The sequence below is a fragment of the Priapulus caudatus genome, unplaced genomic scaffold, assembly GCF_000485595.1.
Source record: "Priapulus caudatus unplaced genomic scaffold, Priapulus_caudatus-5.0.1 Scaffold1012, whole genome shotgun sequence".
NCBI lineage: Eukaryota > Metazoa > Priapulida > Priapulimorpha > Priapulimorphida > Priapulidae > Priapulus > Priapulus caudatus.
Genome location: NW_014578073.1, coordinates 47372 through 63910, shown reverse-complemented (window position 1 = coordinate 63910; position 16539 = coordinate 47372). Strand labels below are relative to the sequence as shown.

General features: G+C 50.9%; 1 protein-coding gene across 1 annotated transcript in view; it reads right to left on the bottom strand.

Moving 5' to 3' along the window:
- LOC106814951 (filamin-A-like) overlaps positions 1–16539 on the bottom strand; it is a 52782-nt gene that overhangs the window by 12403 nt on the left and 23840 nt on the right. The window contains 18 exon segments of the mRNA XM_014819345.1: positions 96–236; positions 616–745; positions 1065–1143; positions 1495–1663; positions 1847–2036; positions 2195–2388; positions 4344–4568; positions 4876–4996; positions 5336–5469; positions 5749–5919; positions 6225–6348; positions 6571–6770; positions 6929–7102; positions 7762–8592; positions 9847–9967; positions 11098–11234; positions 11937–12074; positions 16080–16277. Of these exon segments, the coding sequence (XP_014674831.1) occupies positions 96–236; positions 616–745; positions 1065–1143; positions 1495–1663; positions 1847–2036; positions 2195–2388; positions 4344–4568; positions 4876–4996; positions 5336–5469; positions 5749–5919; positions 6225–6348; positions 6571–6770; positions 6929–7102; positions 7762–8592; positions 9847–9967; positions 11098–11234; positions 11937–12074; positions 16080–16277 (3477 nt within the window).

Genomic DNA, 16539 nt, shown 5'->3' with positions numbered 1-16539 from the left:
CTCTCTCTCTCTCTCTCTCTCTCTCTCTCTCTCTCTCTCTCTCTCTCTCTCTCTCTCTCTCTCTCTCGCTCTCTCTCTCTCTCTCTAACACGTACCCTGTACGGGGTATCCGTCGTAGCGGATGGCTAGCTCGTGGAGTCCCGCCTCGATCGGCTGGTACATAGCCGTCACGGTGCCATCCTTGTTGTCATGCAGACGCGGGATGTCCTTCTGTCCAGATGGTGTCGTTATCTCACCTGCGAACAGGTAGACAACTCACGATCACACACACACCTTGTAACTACATCTCTGTCATCTGCTGTTACCGTGCTTTCTGTTATTGGCTGTGTCCGTACCTCCGTAGAGCATGCATGCCAGGGGCCCGTCGTAAGAAAAACCATCTATCAAATGTCCCAAAATCAGACTTGACGTTGTCTCGTAGATCGTTGACAGAAATAAAGTTAGTCTTAAAATTGTTTTATAACGTTAACATTGTCTCGCAAGACTGTTGACAGAAACATGGTTATGAGTTATGAGACACGCGCAGGTGTGTTAACGACGCGCGTACCTGTCACGCGCAGGTGTGTTAACGACGCGCGTACCTGTCACGCGCAGGTGTGTTAACGACGTGCGTACCTGTCACACTGCCCGTGAGGGGGCCATTTGCTATCGGAATCTTCTCCAGTTGCACCTGTCTGTACTTCTTAGTGGCGGTCTGACGCACTGTCTCGATCTTCTCCTGAGTGACAACCTCCTCGCGGCTGGCCTGCGAGTAGGGAGGAGAGGCTCCTAGATGCAGGGTACACAGCCGCAGCACCTGCTGCTGCGTGCTCACGCTTCACACTGCTACGCTGTTACTGCTCTTACATTCTCTGATGCCATTAGTAACTGCTACTACTGCCTTGCTATTGACCGAGTGATAAATACCAACATGTTCCTACAGCGAATCTCACAATGCGATTAAGATATAATCTAAACGTCGTCCGGGGACATGCAGCGTAAGCGGGCGTTTCTTGTCACGGGGGGGCGCCGGTGGGCGTTTCTTGTCACCGGGGGGCGCCGGTGGGCGTTTGAGTGAGACTTACGGTGACGGTGAAATCTCCCTCCGGCACGGGTTGGCCGCCAAACTTAATGTTGATGCTGTATTGATCCTGCTCCTTAAGTCTGCAGCAAAGAACACCAGTAACACACACTTATCAACGCCTCATAATCACACTTATATCAACAATAAACACCCATTCATAGTCAAACAGTGATCACAGCAAATCCCAGTCTCACTGTAGAACCTCATTGACCCACATCAGCATTTTACACTCACCGCCTGAAATGTAACGAGAGATCACTGCTTAATAACGACAGAAACCCCAGCAACGCCTCGCTACACCCAGCCGCCAAACGACCTCTGACCCCGTGATCCGTCTGCTAGGGGGCGCTGCCCACACACGAGTATAGGGGGCGCTGTCTGCATGCGAGTATAGGGGGCGCTGTCTGCATGTGAGTGTAGGGGGCGCTGACCTGTAGAAGACGCTCATCGTTCCGTCGCCGTTGTCTTGGATGTCTATGTCTACGTCGCCCTTGCCGCTCGTGCTGCGCACGCGACACGTGATGTTACCGTTGCCGGCGTTAGCCGTATCCAAGGTAACAATGTACTCCTCGTCCACGGCAACGACACTGGGCATCGGCTCTGCAACAGTAACGAGCAATCGTGAAGCGTTGCCGCGGCAACCGCGCACGGGAATTGAAAACCGAGGAAGCGAGCGAACGCGATACGATCTCGAACGAGTTTCGACACGTCAGACGAGAGGTTTGACTAACTCGCACTGACGCGAGCCTGTCCCCCGCATGACCGTCCGTCCGGCCGTCTCACCTCTGAACTTGACCTTGCTGGCGTCGCCGCTGGGCACGACGTCGGTGGTGAAGGGACCGCCGGGGACGGGTCTGCCTCCGTACTTCACGTCGATCGTGTAGCGACCGACGTCCTCTGCGAGGTAGTCCACCTTGTAGGTGCCGTCCTGGTTGTCCACGATGGAGGCCTTGCAGGGCTCGCCGTTGGGGGCCTAGATAGATCACACAGCAATAGAGATATAGGACGAGAAAGAGAGTAATAGCTGAACGTACCATGCCTACGGTGCCACACACCCCCGACAACATAGGAGCTCGCTGATAAAAGAACAACGATAAAGGAACATAGAGTAAACGATCAGGAGCAACTTACGTTCTCTGGGTGCACGCTGTCATCCTTGGGGAAGATCTTGACATGGTAGGGGCTGTTAGGAATGTCCTGCTCGCTACACAGAACGTGAACAAAGTAGTCGCCGGGGGCCGTCGGCCAGTATTTAACGTCAGCCGAGCCGTCGCCGTTGTCGTGGCATTCGATGCGAGCCTGGGACGGTCCCTCAATGGCAAAGCCTAGAAAGGAATTAATTATAAAGATGGTCCCTCAATGTCAAAGCCTAGAAAGGAATTATGGAAACGGTCCCTTAATGTCAAAGCCTACAAGCAGCAGAATTATAACATATCTGAGACGGTCCCTTAATGGCAGTCTATAATCAGGGGAATGATAGTGTATGTGAGATGGTCCCTCAATGGCACAGCCTATAATCAGGAGACATATAGTGTAACTGAGACAAGCTTGGCAAAAGAACTCCATTTCCTGCCAATAACTAACCGAAGAGAGAGACCTTTGAAGTCTAAAGACAAGCAGTGCGGTCTGCACTTGAGAAGACCTTTATAGGAAAACGTCGTTGCAGTAGCGTAACGGATACACGACATAACACAGTCAGCGGGGATGGAGACAGGAGCGTAGGGTGGAGAGCGTGTTTACTGTATGCGGGCCGCGGGGATGGAGACAGGAGCGCGGGGTGGAGAGCGTGTTTACTGTATGCGGGCCGCGGGGATGGAGACAGGAGCGTAGGGTGGAGAGCGTGTTTACTGTACGCGGGCCGCGGGGATGGAGACAGGAGCGTAGGGTGGAGAGCGTGTTTACTGTACGCGGGCCGCGGGGATGGAGACAGGAGCGTAGGATGGAGGTGATGACGCCTCACTATAAATAGACGAAGCATGGCTTCCCTCGCTCGTGCAGCAGATAATGTTACCGTGGAGATGCTGAGAATCGCTCTCATCGTTGCCGGGGGGATGCGGTCGCAGCATCCCGCGCACAACGATCGAGCGACGCTCGTTATTCGTCAACTAATCACCACGATCAATTACCGAAGATAAAAAAACTGCGCGAGAAAAAAACACGAGGCAACAGTAATGCGGAACTATTTTTTGTGAGAGAGAGAGAGAGAGAGAGAGAGAGAGAGAGACAGAGAGAAAGAGAGAGAGAGAGAGAGAGAGAGACAGAGAGAGAGAGAGAGAGAGAGAAAGAAAAGGGAGAAAGAGAAAGAGTATCTACTGCCTACAACCTACAGCAGACGTGTGACATGACACTGTGAATCCTACACACGTATATATCGCACGTGTACGCCGCGCACACGACGCACACATGCATGCACACACAGCAGCAGCCACGTGTATGTGCGAGTGCCTCCTATATAGAGTGTGTGACTCTCTCTCTCTGTGTGTGGGAAGCTAGCTGGTAGAAGGGAACAACCCTACCATACCTTTGAGAGTAGATAAATGGCTACACGTTCGTCTATGCTCACCGAAGGCTGCATGTCAAAGAAGAGAAGACACGCCCACCGTGTTACCGCTGTCGTCGCCGTGGCGACAGTATCTAAAGAATCTCTGTCGCCACGGCAACCAGCGCGTCAACATCACACATCGGTGACACGTGCGGTGACATTGTCGGTGGAGTGGCGTGAGTCGAGTTACTATGGCGATATTTTCGAAATATTTGACAATGATTCTAACGAATGTCCTCCTTGCTACGGCGTCCACGGTGCGACCGACGCGCGGCACGTGTGATGTTGGTGTTAGCGGGAGGTTAAGGGTAACAGTACAGACACACTGACGCGTGAGGCCCGCTGCCACGCCTATACACACACACACACCTCAGGACTAGCAGCGAGCAGCAACAGTAGTAGCAGTAGGCTGCTCTACTCACATCGCAGCATGCACGCACCGACACACAAGTTACACAGAATCACAGTCATCAACGTGAACGCTAACGACTCAACCTCTCCTCGTTATACGCAGCGAGAAATACGAATAGCAATGATCGATAGATCGATATCAGGTGTCATAGAGTATACACGAATTATAAAACCCGCCGTGAGGACATACATCGAGCTTGTTTCTCTCTACGAAAATTCTACCACGACAGTTTAAAATCCGCTGATGTCACCTCCCCCAGCATACAGCGCCCCCTAGCAGGCGGCACCTCCCCCGCACGCAGGCGCCCCCTGGCGGTCGTGACTTACGTGTGTCGAGTCCCTCGACGTGGATCTTGCTGACGTCGAAGCTTGGGTTGACGTGAACCTTGTAGGGGCTGTGCGGGACCTCCTGGCCCGCGAACAGGACAGCTACGGTGTGCGGACCCACGGCGGCCGGCTTGTACGCGATCGTGAAGGTGCCGTTGCTGTTGTCGTGGATGTCGATCGGGACGTCCTGACCCTTGTCGTTGGTCAGCGCGATCTGAACGTCGCCTGAAACGAGGTCGTTACCACGGTGACGCGATGCCGAGACGCGAGAGGACCGGTCACCTATTATTGCGCTCCTTCTCTCTAGAAACCTCATTCTATTCAGCAGATTACGAAATTATTCTAGAACATTCTATAGCCTTTTTTTATTATTCTATAAATTATTATCAATTATTCTATACATTCTTCGCTCTTCCCCTCTCTACACTGACATGCAACCACCACTCAGCCTCCATGGGGATGGGGGGAGGGCGTGGCTGGAGGTGGACATGGGGACGAGGGATGAGCTAGATGCTGGGAGGGGGGTTGCTACCTGGTCCAGCCTTGGTGCAGTCGACGGTGAAGTGTGTCGGGTGGTTGGTGGTCACTCCCTTCTCGATGCCGGGGCCATGCACCTTCACTGCTGCCGGGTTGCTGGGTTCACTCAGGTACACCTGAAGAAGATCACGCAGTCAGATACACGATTCGACACGGATACTGCGCGTGCAGCAGGACGACTGAGAAAGGTAACGGCCACGTCAACAACGTTGCAAACCACGGGACGACGTCTTAGCATGCCACGGTTAGTGGTGTTATACTTATTAGCCTTTTTGGACTCATCTTTGTCAGCAATGAGTTTGTGAGCAATATTTATCCCAACATGGAATAGCACAGTGAACTATGACTGGTGCCTTAATTAATTAATTAATTAGAGTTACTTAATTAATCAATATAATCAGTGATCACGTTAGAGGACCATGTGATTCGCGCGGATGCAGATTGTAAGTGAGCACAGACCTTCCTGGAACGTTCTGTCCGCCGTAGTTGAGGTTGACATCGACAGTGGCGCCCTCTGTCGTCGGCACCATGTAGGTGACGTCGTGGGTTCCATCGCCGCAGTCGGTGACCTGTGGCTGCGGGACGGGTCCTGAGCGAACAACGAAACGACGCGCGCGCCGCGTTACTCGCTGGCCAGCTGACACACGATATCACGCGAACACTGAAGCCTTGCTGAAGCCTCGACTGAACCTAACTAAACAATACACGATTCTTTTTATACTACAACCAACACATTTTTCTTGTATATTTTACATTTTTATATTGCTGACAATAATGCAAAGTGGTTAAGGATAAATACCTCAAACTCTCACCATCTCTCATCACCTCGTAACACATCACCTCCCCCCCGCCTCCTCCAGACGCTCACCTCTATCGGACGTGACTTGCACGTTGAGGGGAGCCTTGCCCGTGTTCCTTGAGTCGACCTTGAACGAGACAGGGATTCCGGCACGGCAATTCCTCGGCTCCAGCCCCGGTCCGTACGCACGAACCTTCGTAGCATCCACCGTGTCCGTCACGTGCACGTGGAACGGACTTCCTGTAACCACGACGACGGAGGATGCGGGATGAGCAGCAGCGAGTTTCTCAGCCTCCGTACCACGCGAGGGAGAGGGCGCGGGGACGGCGAAAACGTCTAATCGTTTGATTGAATTCGATCAACTGCTGATTAGATTTATTGTAATTGCCATAATGCGGAGAGAAATTTGATTGAAGATCTCAGTTTCCTTGCAGCTACTATTCATGTGTCAGGAAATAAAGGACTAACACAACCCTGAACAACTACCTAACCCTTACAACCCCACAGACCCACACCACACCCCTCCTCCCCCTCCTCCCACGCACCTGGGATGTGTTGTTCAGCAAACTTGATGGACACATCGTAGTCTCCCGGCTCTGTGGGAAGGTATTCTACAGAGCAGCTTCCATCCCTGTTGTCCTTGCACGTCATCTTGGCTTCCGACGGACCCTGCAGCAGAAACGACGTTACCATGGCAACGTCTCCGGCCGTCATTCGGCTGACGGCAGCAGCAGCTTACGGACAACACTACGACGCCAATGATGTATTATCTTGTTGTTAATAATTTATTTACTAATTTAAAAAAAATATTATTGGCATAGTTATTGTCGTTGTCGCCATTGTCGTCGTTGTCGCCATTGTCGTTGTTGTCGCTATTTTTGTTCTTGTTACCTCAATGGCCAGACCCAGGCCTCCTGCGCCTGCACCCTTCGTTTCCACGGTGAACAGAGCGGGAACGTCGGTGACGCCGTTCTGCAGTCCGGGACCAAACGCACGGCAGCGGTTTGGGTCGTTGCCGGGGACAACGTTGACGTTGAACGGACTGCCGGGGACCGGGACGTTCTCATACGTCACGTCAACCTTGTGCGGTCCTGCGGCGGGAGAGAGAGCGAGAGGGGGATCAGTGGCGCCCTCTACCAGTGACTAATATAATCAACATGGAGGGTGTGTATGATGAGACAAGTGTTCTGCTATGAACCAGGCTTAAAGGGGGCGTAAGAACAGTCGTATGTTCTGTGATGAACATCACCTGGTTGGAAGGGTGTGTAGGACGAGACGTATGTTCCGTCGTTGTTGTTCTTCACGGGTGCGTCTGTCTTCACTCCCTGCGGACTGACGACGGTGGCCTTGACCTTGCCCTGACCCGTGGGAGCGATTGGCTGAGCGTTGACCACAAACTCCGTAGTGGAATCCAGGAACACACCTAGCGTGCATGCACATAGAAAGCCAGCATTAACACCGCGGACAGTCTACGCTGACACACGACAATTAACTACAGTACTGCAATACAGTGGTGTAATATCTTACTGCCATACAGTAGTGTGATACGTTGCTGCAATACAGTAGTGCAATATCCTACTGCAATACAGTAGCAGATTTCAATAGTGGACTGCAGTAGTGCAATACAGTGGTGTAAAAACTAATACAGTAGTGCAATACAGTAGTGCAATGCAGCTTGCAGACGTGTGTTGTGTAAGGAAACATGCACTCTCGAGGCGCAACGCGAACCACCCTGGCCGAAAATGGAAAGAAATAATGATAAAAACATTTAATGAACATAAAAGCGAAATATTAACGAATACGGTAGTTAACGTTGAAGCATTGACCCAATCTCACACGCCGCGTGTATACAGAATATTCTGTGAACGTACGATTCAGAATGTGTGAACCTCGCTCTGCACTCTAGCGCATTCTACGCAGGTACCCCCTGCGCCGCTGGAACACACCCCTCCCCCTCTCCTGACGCGCGCACGCATGCCAACAGATGGCGCCCCTCCCCCTCTCCTGACGCGCACGCATGCCAACAGATGGCGCCCCTCCCCCTCTCCTGACGCGCACGCATGCCAACAGATGGCGGCCTACCATCCGGCTGCACTCCCGACCCCGTGACCTTGACCTGGCTGACGTCGAGGGGCGTGATGTGAGCGTGGAACGGTGAGCCGGTGATCGGCTGGTCAGCGAACAACACGTTGACCGCGTAGTCGCCGACGGCCGTCGGTACGTAGCTGATGTTACAGGTGCCGTCACCGTTGTCACGCGTTGCTATGGGCGTCTCCGACGGACCCTCTACGGTGACGCCGACGCCCCCTGGCCCCGCACCGCGTGTGTCGATCGTGAACACCGCCGGCTGGTTGACGGGACTGTGCTCCAAGCCGGGTCCCCATGCTCGCACCTTGCTCGGGTCGGGAGCCCCTGGTGCCGCCGGCGCCCCTGGTGCTGCCGGCGCCCCCTTGGGGCCGCCCGGGGCGCCCTTCACCGGCGCCACCTTCTTCGGCTGCGGTACAGGGGCGGCCTCGACGGGGGCGGCCTTCTGCGGCGCCGCGATCGGTGCCTCCTGGGGGCCGGCGCGCTCGACCTTGACCTTGTGTGGACTCGTCGGCAAGGTGACGCCATTGATGGCGATCTCGACGACGTATTCGCCGAGCTCCTCGGGGAGGAACTCGACGACGAATCCCTCGGGTGTCCTCTTCACCTTCTTGCTGACCTTCTTGCCCTTGGGAGTCGTGATCGTCGTCGTTATCGACGTCGTCGTCATCGTCTCCTTGGTGATCGTCTCCGTGGTGATGACCTTGAACGTCTTCGTCTGCTTCACGACGGCAGCTGCGTGTGTAAATGGATCGCGGTGAGCGGCCAGGAATGCGGCGGCGAGGGATGCAGGGGAAGCGGTCCTCCTCCTCCCTCTCTTACCTCCTCCTCCTCATGCTGTTAGGTGACATGGTCAGACAGACGGTCGGTGTCATGCAGGAGACAACGCCACGGTCGTCACGCGAGCACGCATCAGTGGCGCCCTCATGCTGGTGTTATGTCGGCGGGAAGGCCATGATGGTGGCGCCCTCATGCTGGTGTTATGTCAGTGGGTGTCATCCTTTCATCCTTACGATGGAGTTATGTAAGCAGGAGACTTGAGACTGTCACACAGTCTCGCATTCTCTCTCAGCCATGGAGCGTTCGCATCTTTCTCTCTCTCAGCATGCTGTTAGCGCGTGGATATATTGTCTCTCATCCATGGAACATGCCTCTCTCTCTCTCTCTCAGTAAGCTGTTAGTGAAAATGCTCTGCAGAAATGTCTGTGTATGTTCTCCCATCCTCTATGAGGCAAGCATTCGTGCGACCGGCTGACAATTCACAGCAGAGTTAACAACTACGGAGCAGCAGCTAGTTCTAATAGCAGCAAGGAACGAGGCACTGTAGTACCCTTACACGATCACAGGATGTAGTATGCATGGTCATACCCGCACGCACGCACGCACGCACGCACGCACGCACGCACGCTCGCACACACGCACGCACACGCACGTATAGCGGGTGAGTTATGAGGGTTGCGGTAGAAGCATCATGCAGCATCAGTAACAGCTAATGAAGCTACAGCCTACAGCTGTTATGAACTCATTTCTCTGTGTTTTGTGAAGGTTTCCACGGATCTCAGTGTTTGCCCTGTATTCGAATTTTTGTTTAATTCAATTGTGAAGAGTTCGCATGTAGAATGACAACAGCTAGGATTTTCACCTGGATATTTTTTGATTCATAGGTTGTCTATCACAGTCACCCTAATCCAACCATCACAGAGTTGACAATACCGATTGGATTTCATCTATAATTCATAAATCAATTTAGCATTTGTAAAGTACCAGTGCCAAATGCAATTAAAATGTGCTGCTGGTCTGCGTGATGTAACAAAGCTATCTGGCAATATTCATGATGGTGAAATCGCTTCGTGGGTCATGATCACTCCCTAGCTGCATATCTGTCTAATGAAATATAAATGAACCAACATATGGTCACCCTCTCTCTACTCCTCATCCCACACTGCCCCTCCCCCTCCCGCAGCATCCCACACTGCTCCCTCCCCCTTCGCGTGCTGATTCGCAAGTTATAACAGGCGGAAATAAAAGACCATCCTCGCGGTTTCCCCGCGCGGGGGCAGCGGGGTTCCGCGTCACACGCACCAAGGGCGCCGGTTTCTCCGTTCGTTTCCACGGTGAAGTTAGCGGAGTGTCCGACCATTCCTCCCTCCAGTCCGGGTCCGTAGGCGACAACGCGGGATTCCAGGAACTTTCCAACGTTGATCTGCAAGATGGGCAAGGTAATGGAAATATAGATCTATAGTTTAATACAATCAAAATGTAGTGATACTAATTAAATAACTATAACAACTATTGTGACTAATAATTAGGGCTGTAACGATCCACCGAAATCGAATCGCGATTTTCTTCCCTCGATCCGATCCTCGATATTTTTTCCCGTATTTTCGATTCGATCCAACCCGCTCCAATTTTAGACTGTATGCATCGGCTGAAGTGTGTATGAGACGCGTGCTCTGATTGGTCAATAGTCACGACTCGCCAGTCAGCTAATCAGCGGGTACAGCACATCGCTAGCACGTTGTTTACAGGGCTCAAGTTTCCCCGAGTTTGAGAACTACACCGTACATATTTGTTATTAATATTAATTATATTTGTCAATCTTATTGCATTTTGGCAAGGTGACTGTGATTCTATGAATCTCTAATGTATATTATTTTAAGTTTCTGGTCACTTTGACACTTAATTATTTATTTGGCGAAGCTTTGTCCAGTAGGATCAGTACTTAATTGACTTCTCAGTATGTCTACAGCCACAATCAATTTTATCACTCTTTGGGAAGGCTGTGTCCCGTACTTAAGTATGGTATTCTTTGACTTTTTATTCTACCTACTAAAAGGTAATGTTTGCTTAAATAAGTGGGTCTCTATATTCACCATTAGTATCCATTGGCAATTTCTCATAATTTCTAGTCATTTGACCTATTACCTATTATTTTAATTATCTGCTTAAAGTGATTTTGTTATATATATAAAATTAAGAATAAGCATGAATGTAATAGTTGGTTAAAATGGTTTCTATTGCAAAATTATGAAAATATACAAAATAAGATCACATTTCAATATTTTGGGAATCAAATCGAAGGAATCAAATCGAGAGGCTAATATCGAGATACGGATCGAATCGAGAGGTATGTGTATCGTTACAGCCCTACTAATAATGATATCAGTATTGTAGACATGATGATATAAATTACCCTAACTGAAGTATCAATTTGGAGACGAACTGGTAAAAAATTATCTTTCTGTCCCCACCCTTGCTCTCTCCCACTTTCCCCTCTCCACCTCTTTTTCCCTCCTCTCTCCCCCCCTCCTTCACCTCTCTCCTCTCTCGTACCTCGTATGGGCTCTTCGGTATCTCCTGTCCTCCCCACGTGATCTGTACAATGAGCCGTCCCTCGGACAGGGGCTGATAGCTGCATGAGTAGGTGCCATCCAGGTTGTCTATCACACTGCAGTGCTCCTCACTGCCACCTGGTGAGCACAGCGCGAACCGACGTGCGGAGAGAGAGGTTAGCGAAGTTCGATACACGCGCAATGCAGACAGACTGTTACTGGTGTAGTTACAAACATAAACACACATATTATCTACACGTAGGTTTCGTAGACACCATAGTGGAAAGGGGCAAATCAGGGGGTAACTAACGTGAATTGCATAACCTTAGTTATATACACTCCCACAGACATATCTAGATCACATGTTCCACAGACGTGTTTGCGCTACGGGCCAATTCTCACAACGTCACGCCTTCTACGTCTTTACTTGCTTTATACTAGCAATGCAAGCAGGGAAATCGCCGCGAAAACTTCCTGCCCTAGAGGCAGCAGATGAGGGAACTCTCGACTGAATGCGCGCGAGAGAGAGAGAATGTCCTCTACCGATCTAACAATGCCGAGTGCAAATTACACGCCTATTGCATCCGACGATAAGATACGATAAGAGGTACGGCACGTGATGGTATACAAACCTCGCGACCTCGCTTCAGATGCATGAAAATAAAACAGGAAGCTATATAACATGATGCTAAACAACCCATATAGAGAGTAAATGCTTTCCAACTGAATTCGACAAAATTACCACTACCGCTACCCTTCCATTATCACTGCCCTCCCCCTCCTCCTCCTCCTCCTCCTCCTGCTCCCGCTCCTCCCCTCCTCCCGTTCCTCCCCTCTTACCTGGTCCGATGATGCGTATGTTAAGGGGACCTTCTCCTGCTCCAGTCGTGTAGACGGTGAAGGTCGCCACGTCCTTCACACGCACTCCCTTCTTCTGCAGGCCGCGACCCACCGCACGAACCTTCTTTGGATCACTTACTGAACAACCAAAAACGCAGCTGAGACGCCAGACGCTGACGGTGGCGCCACCTGCGGGGCACCGGCAACCGGGAGAGCTCAGAGAAACTCGTGGCGCCATCTACGAGGGGCCGAAGCTGCTGGCGGAGGAAAGCTCGGGGAGTTGTTCACGGGGACGGACAATGACACGGACTAGTGGCGCCGCCAACACGCGTACCTCGCGCACGATGCATCATGGGAACTGACTACGTTTACTTCATCTGACACCGAGTGACAGACGTGCAGTTCCCATAATGCCACTGTGGAGAGGCATAGCGTGAGCATGCTTAGCAGTTAGATGTCATAAATAGTATGAGTGTCTATCTATATTTTAATATAATTTCGGCTACATCAGTTATTCTGGCTATTGGTTACATGTTCACATAAATACACATTATACTAATCTTTTTCTATTTTAAATATGAAAAAATGTTAAAAACTGCATCACAGGCATGAATTTGGTTCAAACTAAACGCTCTCGTAAATCTATCCATTAGGCTGATTAATATTTTAAACCTAGCAACAATATTATGATCAATACATCGATACCTATGTCGCTAACACAGCTACATCGTTAACGCTACATCGTTAACGGGGGACAGCTAGTGTGCGGATATTGCTTCCTACAGTTTGTCCCCACGTACATGCACACTGGACGAGACATCACGCCAAAATTCACTACAATTTTACCCTCAATATTGCGTGACGAAGGCATCAGCTGCGCTTGAACTTCCTACCAATTTTCGATTGGCTAGGAGCGTGGAAGCGCACTGGTGGTGCCCCCTATCACGAGATATCGCTAACGCACAGGCGCGTGTGAGAACTCTACACAAGCAACGATGACATGCAATCAGCGGGGTTGGGGACACGTCACATGAACAACACAGAGATGGGAACACACCACCGGAACAACACTAAGGTGGGAACACATCACAGGAACAACACTGGGATGAGGAGATGTCAACAGGTGGGTGAACAGACATTAAGGAAAAACACCAATCAGAACTGAGCGAGAGGGAAACGACAAACGCACTGCAGGAAAGTGCGAGAGAGAGAGAGAGAGAGCCGAGAAGATAGAAGGTGCACAGCAGAGACCTCTATCGGCAAAGAGCGCAACTACGCAATCGAAACAATCGAGCGTCGTCGTCTTTGCGTCTGTATTTGACTGAACAGCAATAGTGATCCGCAGAAAGCAGCGGCAAAGGTGCGATATCGAAAAAAAGAGACACCAGAGGCCGCCACCACAGCACACACGGACGACCCCCGCCGTGGCGCATCGCAACGCACGAGAACGATGGAACCAGTCTAAGTTAGACGGACGCCAACCTCACGGCGTCCATCCCACACAGACTAATCCCCATCGGTCCCCGGAAGCGATTCGCTATGCCCCGCCCCTCGGGGGAGGTGTCTGACGTTCGGCTGCCGATAAAACAAACATGGCCGCCAAACGGCAGACGCCTCTCCCGGGAGCGGCGGATTGCGGCGGAGGTGTCATCGTCGGCTTATTAGGCAGAAGATGCCACTGAAAAGTGAAAAGAAAGAAGTAAACAAGTTCAACGAGAGAACGCAGCGGGGAAAATGGTGCGACTGCAACCAAGACGAAATGTCATCTCCTGTCGTGTACCGAAATGTATCGGCATCCCGGAATGGATCGATATTCCGGGATGGATCGGTATTCAGGGACGGGATCCAACATTCGCCTGGTTTAGCCGCGCCGTTTTCCCGCGGCCGCCACGACCGACAACAGACAGCGAGAGAGAAATTCTCAATTTGCGAATTGCGAGGAAGAGAGAAGCTGGCAGCGGCGGCGGCATGACCTTGCATCGACCTTCACTTGCCAGGTCGCGGATGCGAGGCCATCGCCGCGGCAACTGCCGCGATTCCCCGAGCATCAGAGAAGACGCGAGCTTCCCCCGGGCAATTAGCTTAACGATCGCGGCGAAATTAACCGGTGAAACGCAAACCGTAGACACACAACGTTGACGAGTGATATGGGGGGCTCATCACTTTAACAAAGTTAATTTAAATAAACTGAGATAGAAAGTAAACGAAATTCTCAGTTTAAAATGCACGAAATGCACGAATCGCTAACTAAATCCATTGAGAGGGACAAACGAATAAATGATTAACTCATGCGGTGAGTGAAGAAATGTGGTGAGTGTCCAGTAGAGAAGACATTTACTGTGACCTTTCTACTGATATATTCACGCACGCACGCACGCACACGCACAGACACATGCACGCACGCATGCACGCACGCACGCGCTCACAGTACTCCGGTCAATTACTCATTAGTGAGTTAATAATCACTCTGTGCTAATATGATTAAGAATGTTGATGAGTCATCATAACTCGGCGGTGCGAACATCGCAGCGCTGGGATTATTGCCCCTCAGTGTGACGCGTGACCGAGCGTTGCACACGCAATGACTCGATTCTTACAGCGAGAGAATGACAAGTAGAGTCGTAACAACGCGGGTGTTTTCCCCTCAAACAGGTTATCTTGCATTTGCAGGATTCTCACTGAAAGGCTGGTCATATCGTATTATTCTGTGACAGCAGATACATCTATGACTGACGACTGATTCAATTCATGTAAAATACCGTGAGGGGGAGGCTCATGGACATTTACATGTCTAAGTTTTCGTGCTTATTTCACATATTTCTTGTTAAATACATTTCGAAATCGCTCGCAATAATCCTGCATTCGGCGGTCGAGCAAACCCCGGCTCAACACCTGGTTAATTATTCAAAACTTCATATATATCGCATTCGCTTTCAGTTAATCGAACATCGAATCAATTAATTCATCACCATTCCATAGAGGGGGTTAGAGTTTTGTTAAGACCTTGTTAATCTTTGTTTTTCGCACTTTGTAAAGCCGACACCCCAGCGGGAGCGAGCATGCCTGATCAACACGGACACTAATATAATAGCTGGTAAGTAGCGCACATGTAAGATAACCGGGCGGATTAAATTCAAACAACAAGTGAACATCAGTAGCGACGCAGCCCATGACGTAGATATAGAGACAGCAGTGAGAGAACAACATGGGGCAAACAGACAAGCCCACGATGCATAGTAGCGAAGCTAGACAGAGCCATGCAGCTAAAAGCTATATATATATATATATAGCTAAAATAGCTAAAGGTGAGAGATCATGCACAGTAGGCGACAGGAGAAAGCATATTATAGCGTTGCTATAGAAACCATGCAGACAGACGCACGCACGCCGACTTCGGCCAAGACTCGGACATAGACTGTCGCCGATGGCAAATACGCGCAGACGGACCATGCGCATGCCGACTACCCCACAGATAAGCACAGACTTGACACGTGCCGTCTATGGCAGATAGAGGTACTGCACGGCCACGTGTGGTAGGCTGCTAGCATGCACAAAGTACGTGCATAGCTGCAGGATGAATATCCCACACATGTATATATAGATCATAATCACACGTGTGAGTGGATAGACAGTAAACAGTGTCACAAGCACACGTCACACACGTACGTGCAAACACACGTACACACGGACATACACACACACGTACACACGGTCACACACACGTACGTACACACACACGTACACACGGTCACACACACGTACGTACACACACACGTACACACGGTCACACACACGTACACACGGTCACACACACGTACGTACACACACACGTACACACGGTCACACACACATACGATAACCGTAGCTTGTCCCACAACGTCACCTCCTCCTGCATTACTGCTTACTAGTAACAAAACCCTCCTCTTGGTGACACTGAAGGAGGAGGTGACGGAGGAGAAGAAGGAGGAGGAGAAGGAACATGAGGAGAAGAGAGGTAAAGAAGGAACAGGAGGAGAAGAACACGGTGGAGGAGGAGAAACACGACAGAGGTAAAAAAGGAACAGGAGAAGGAAGAGGGAGTGAATAAAGGACAGGAAAATAAGAGAGAACAGGAGGAAGAGGGAGACTGGGGGAGCCACTTACACGGTGCGATGCTAACTCCGAACGGACTTCCCGGCACGGGTTTGCCAGCGAAGAACACGTTAATGGAGTGGAGTCCGACCTGCATGGACTTGTACTCCGCGAGGTAGGTTCCGTCTCCCTGGTCTGTTAGCTTCACCGGCGTCGTGTTCTTCTGTCCCTTGGGATCGAGGATGATGACGTCAACCTTACCCTTACCAGCTCCTGCAACGTAACGTCACAGGTAACGCCATCTGTTGGGCTCGTCAGATAATAGATGCTGTAGACTGTTGCCATGGGTAACCCTGTATATGTGGGACAGGTGAGGCAATAGATGCTGTAGACTGTTGCCATGGGTAACGGTGTATATGTGGGACAGGTGAGACAATAGATGCTGTAGACTGTTGCCATGGGTAACGCTGTATATGTGGGACAGGTGAGGCAATAGGTGCTGCAGACTGTTGCCATGGGTAACGGTGTATAT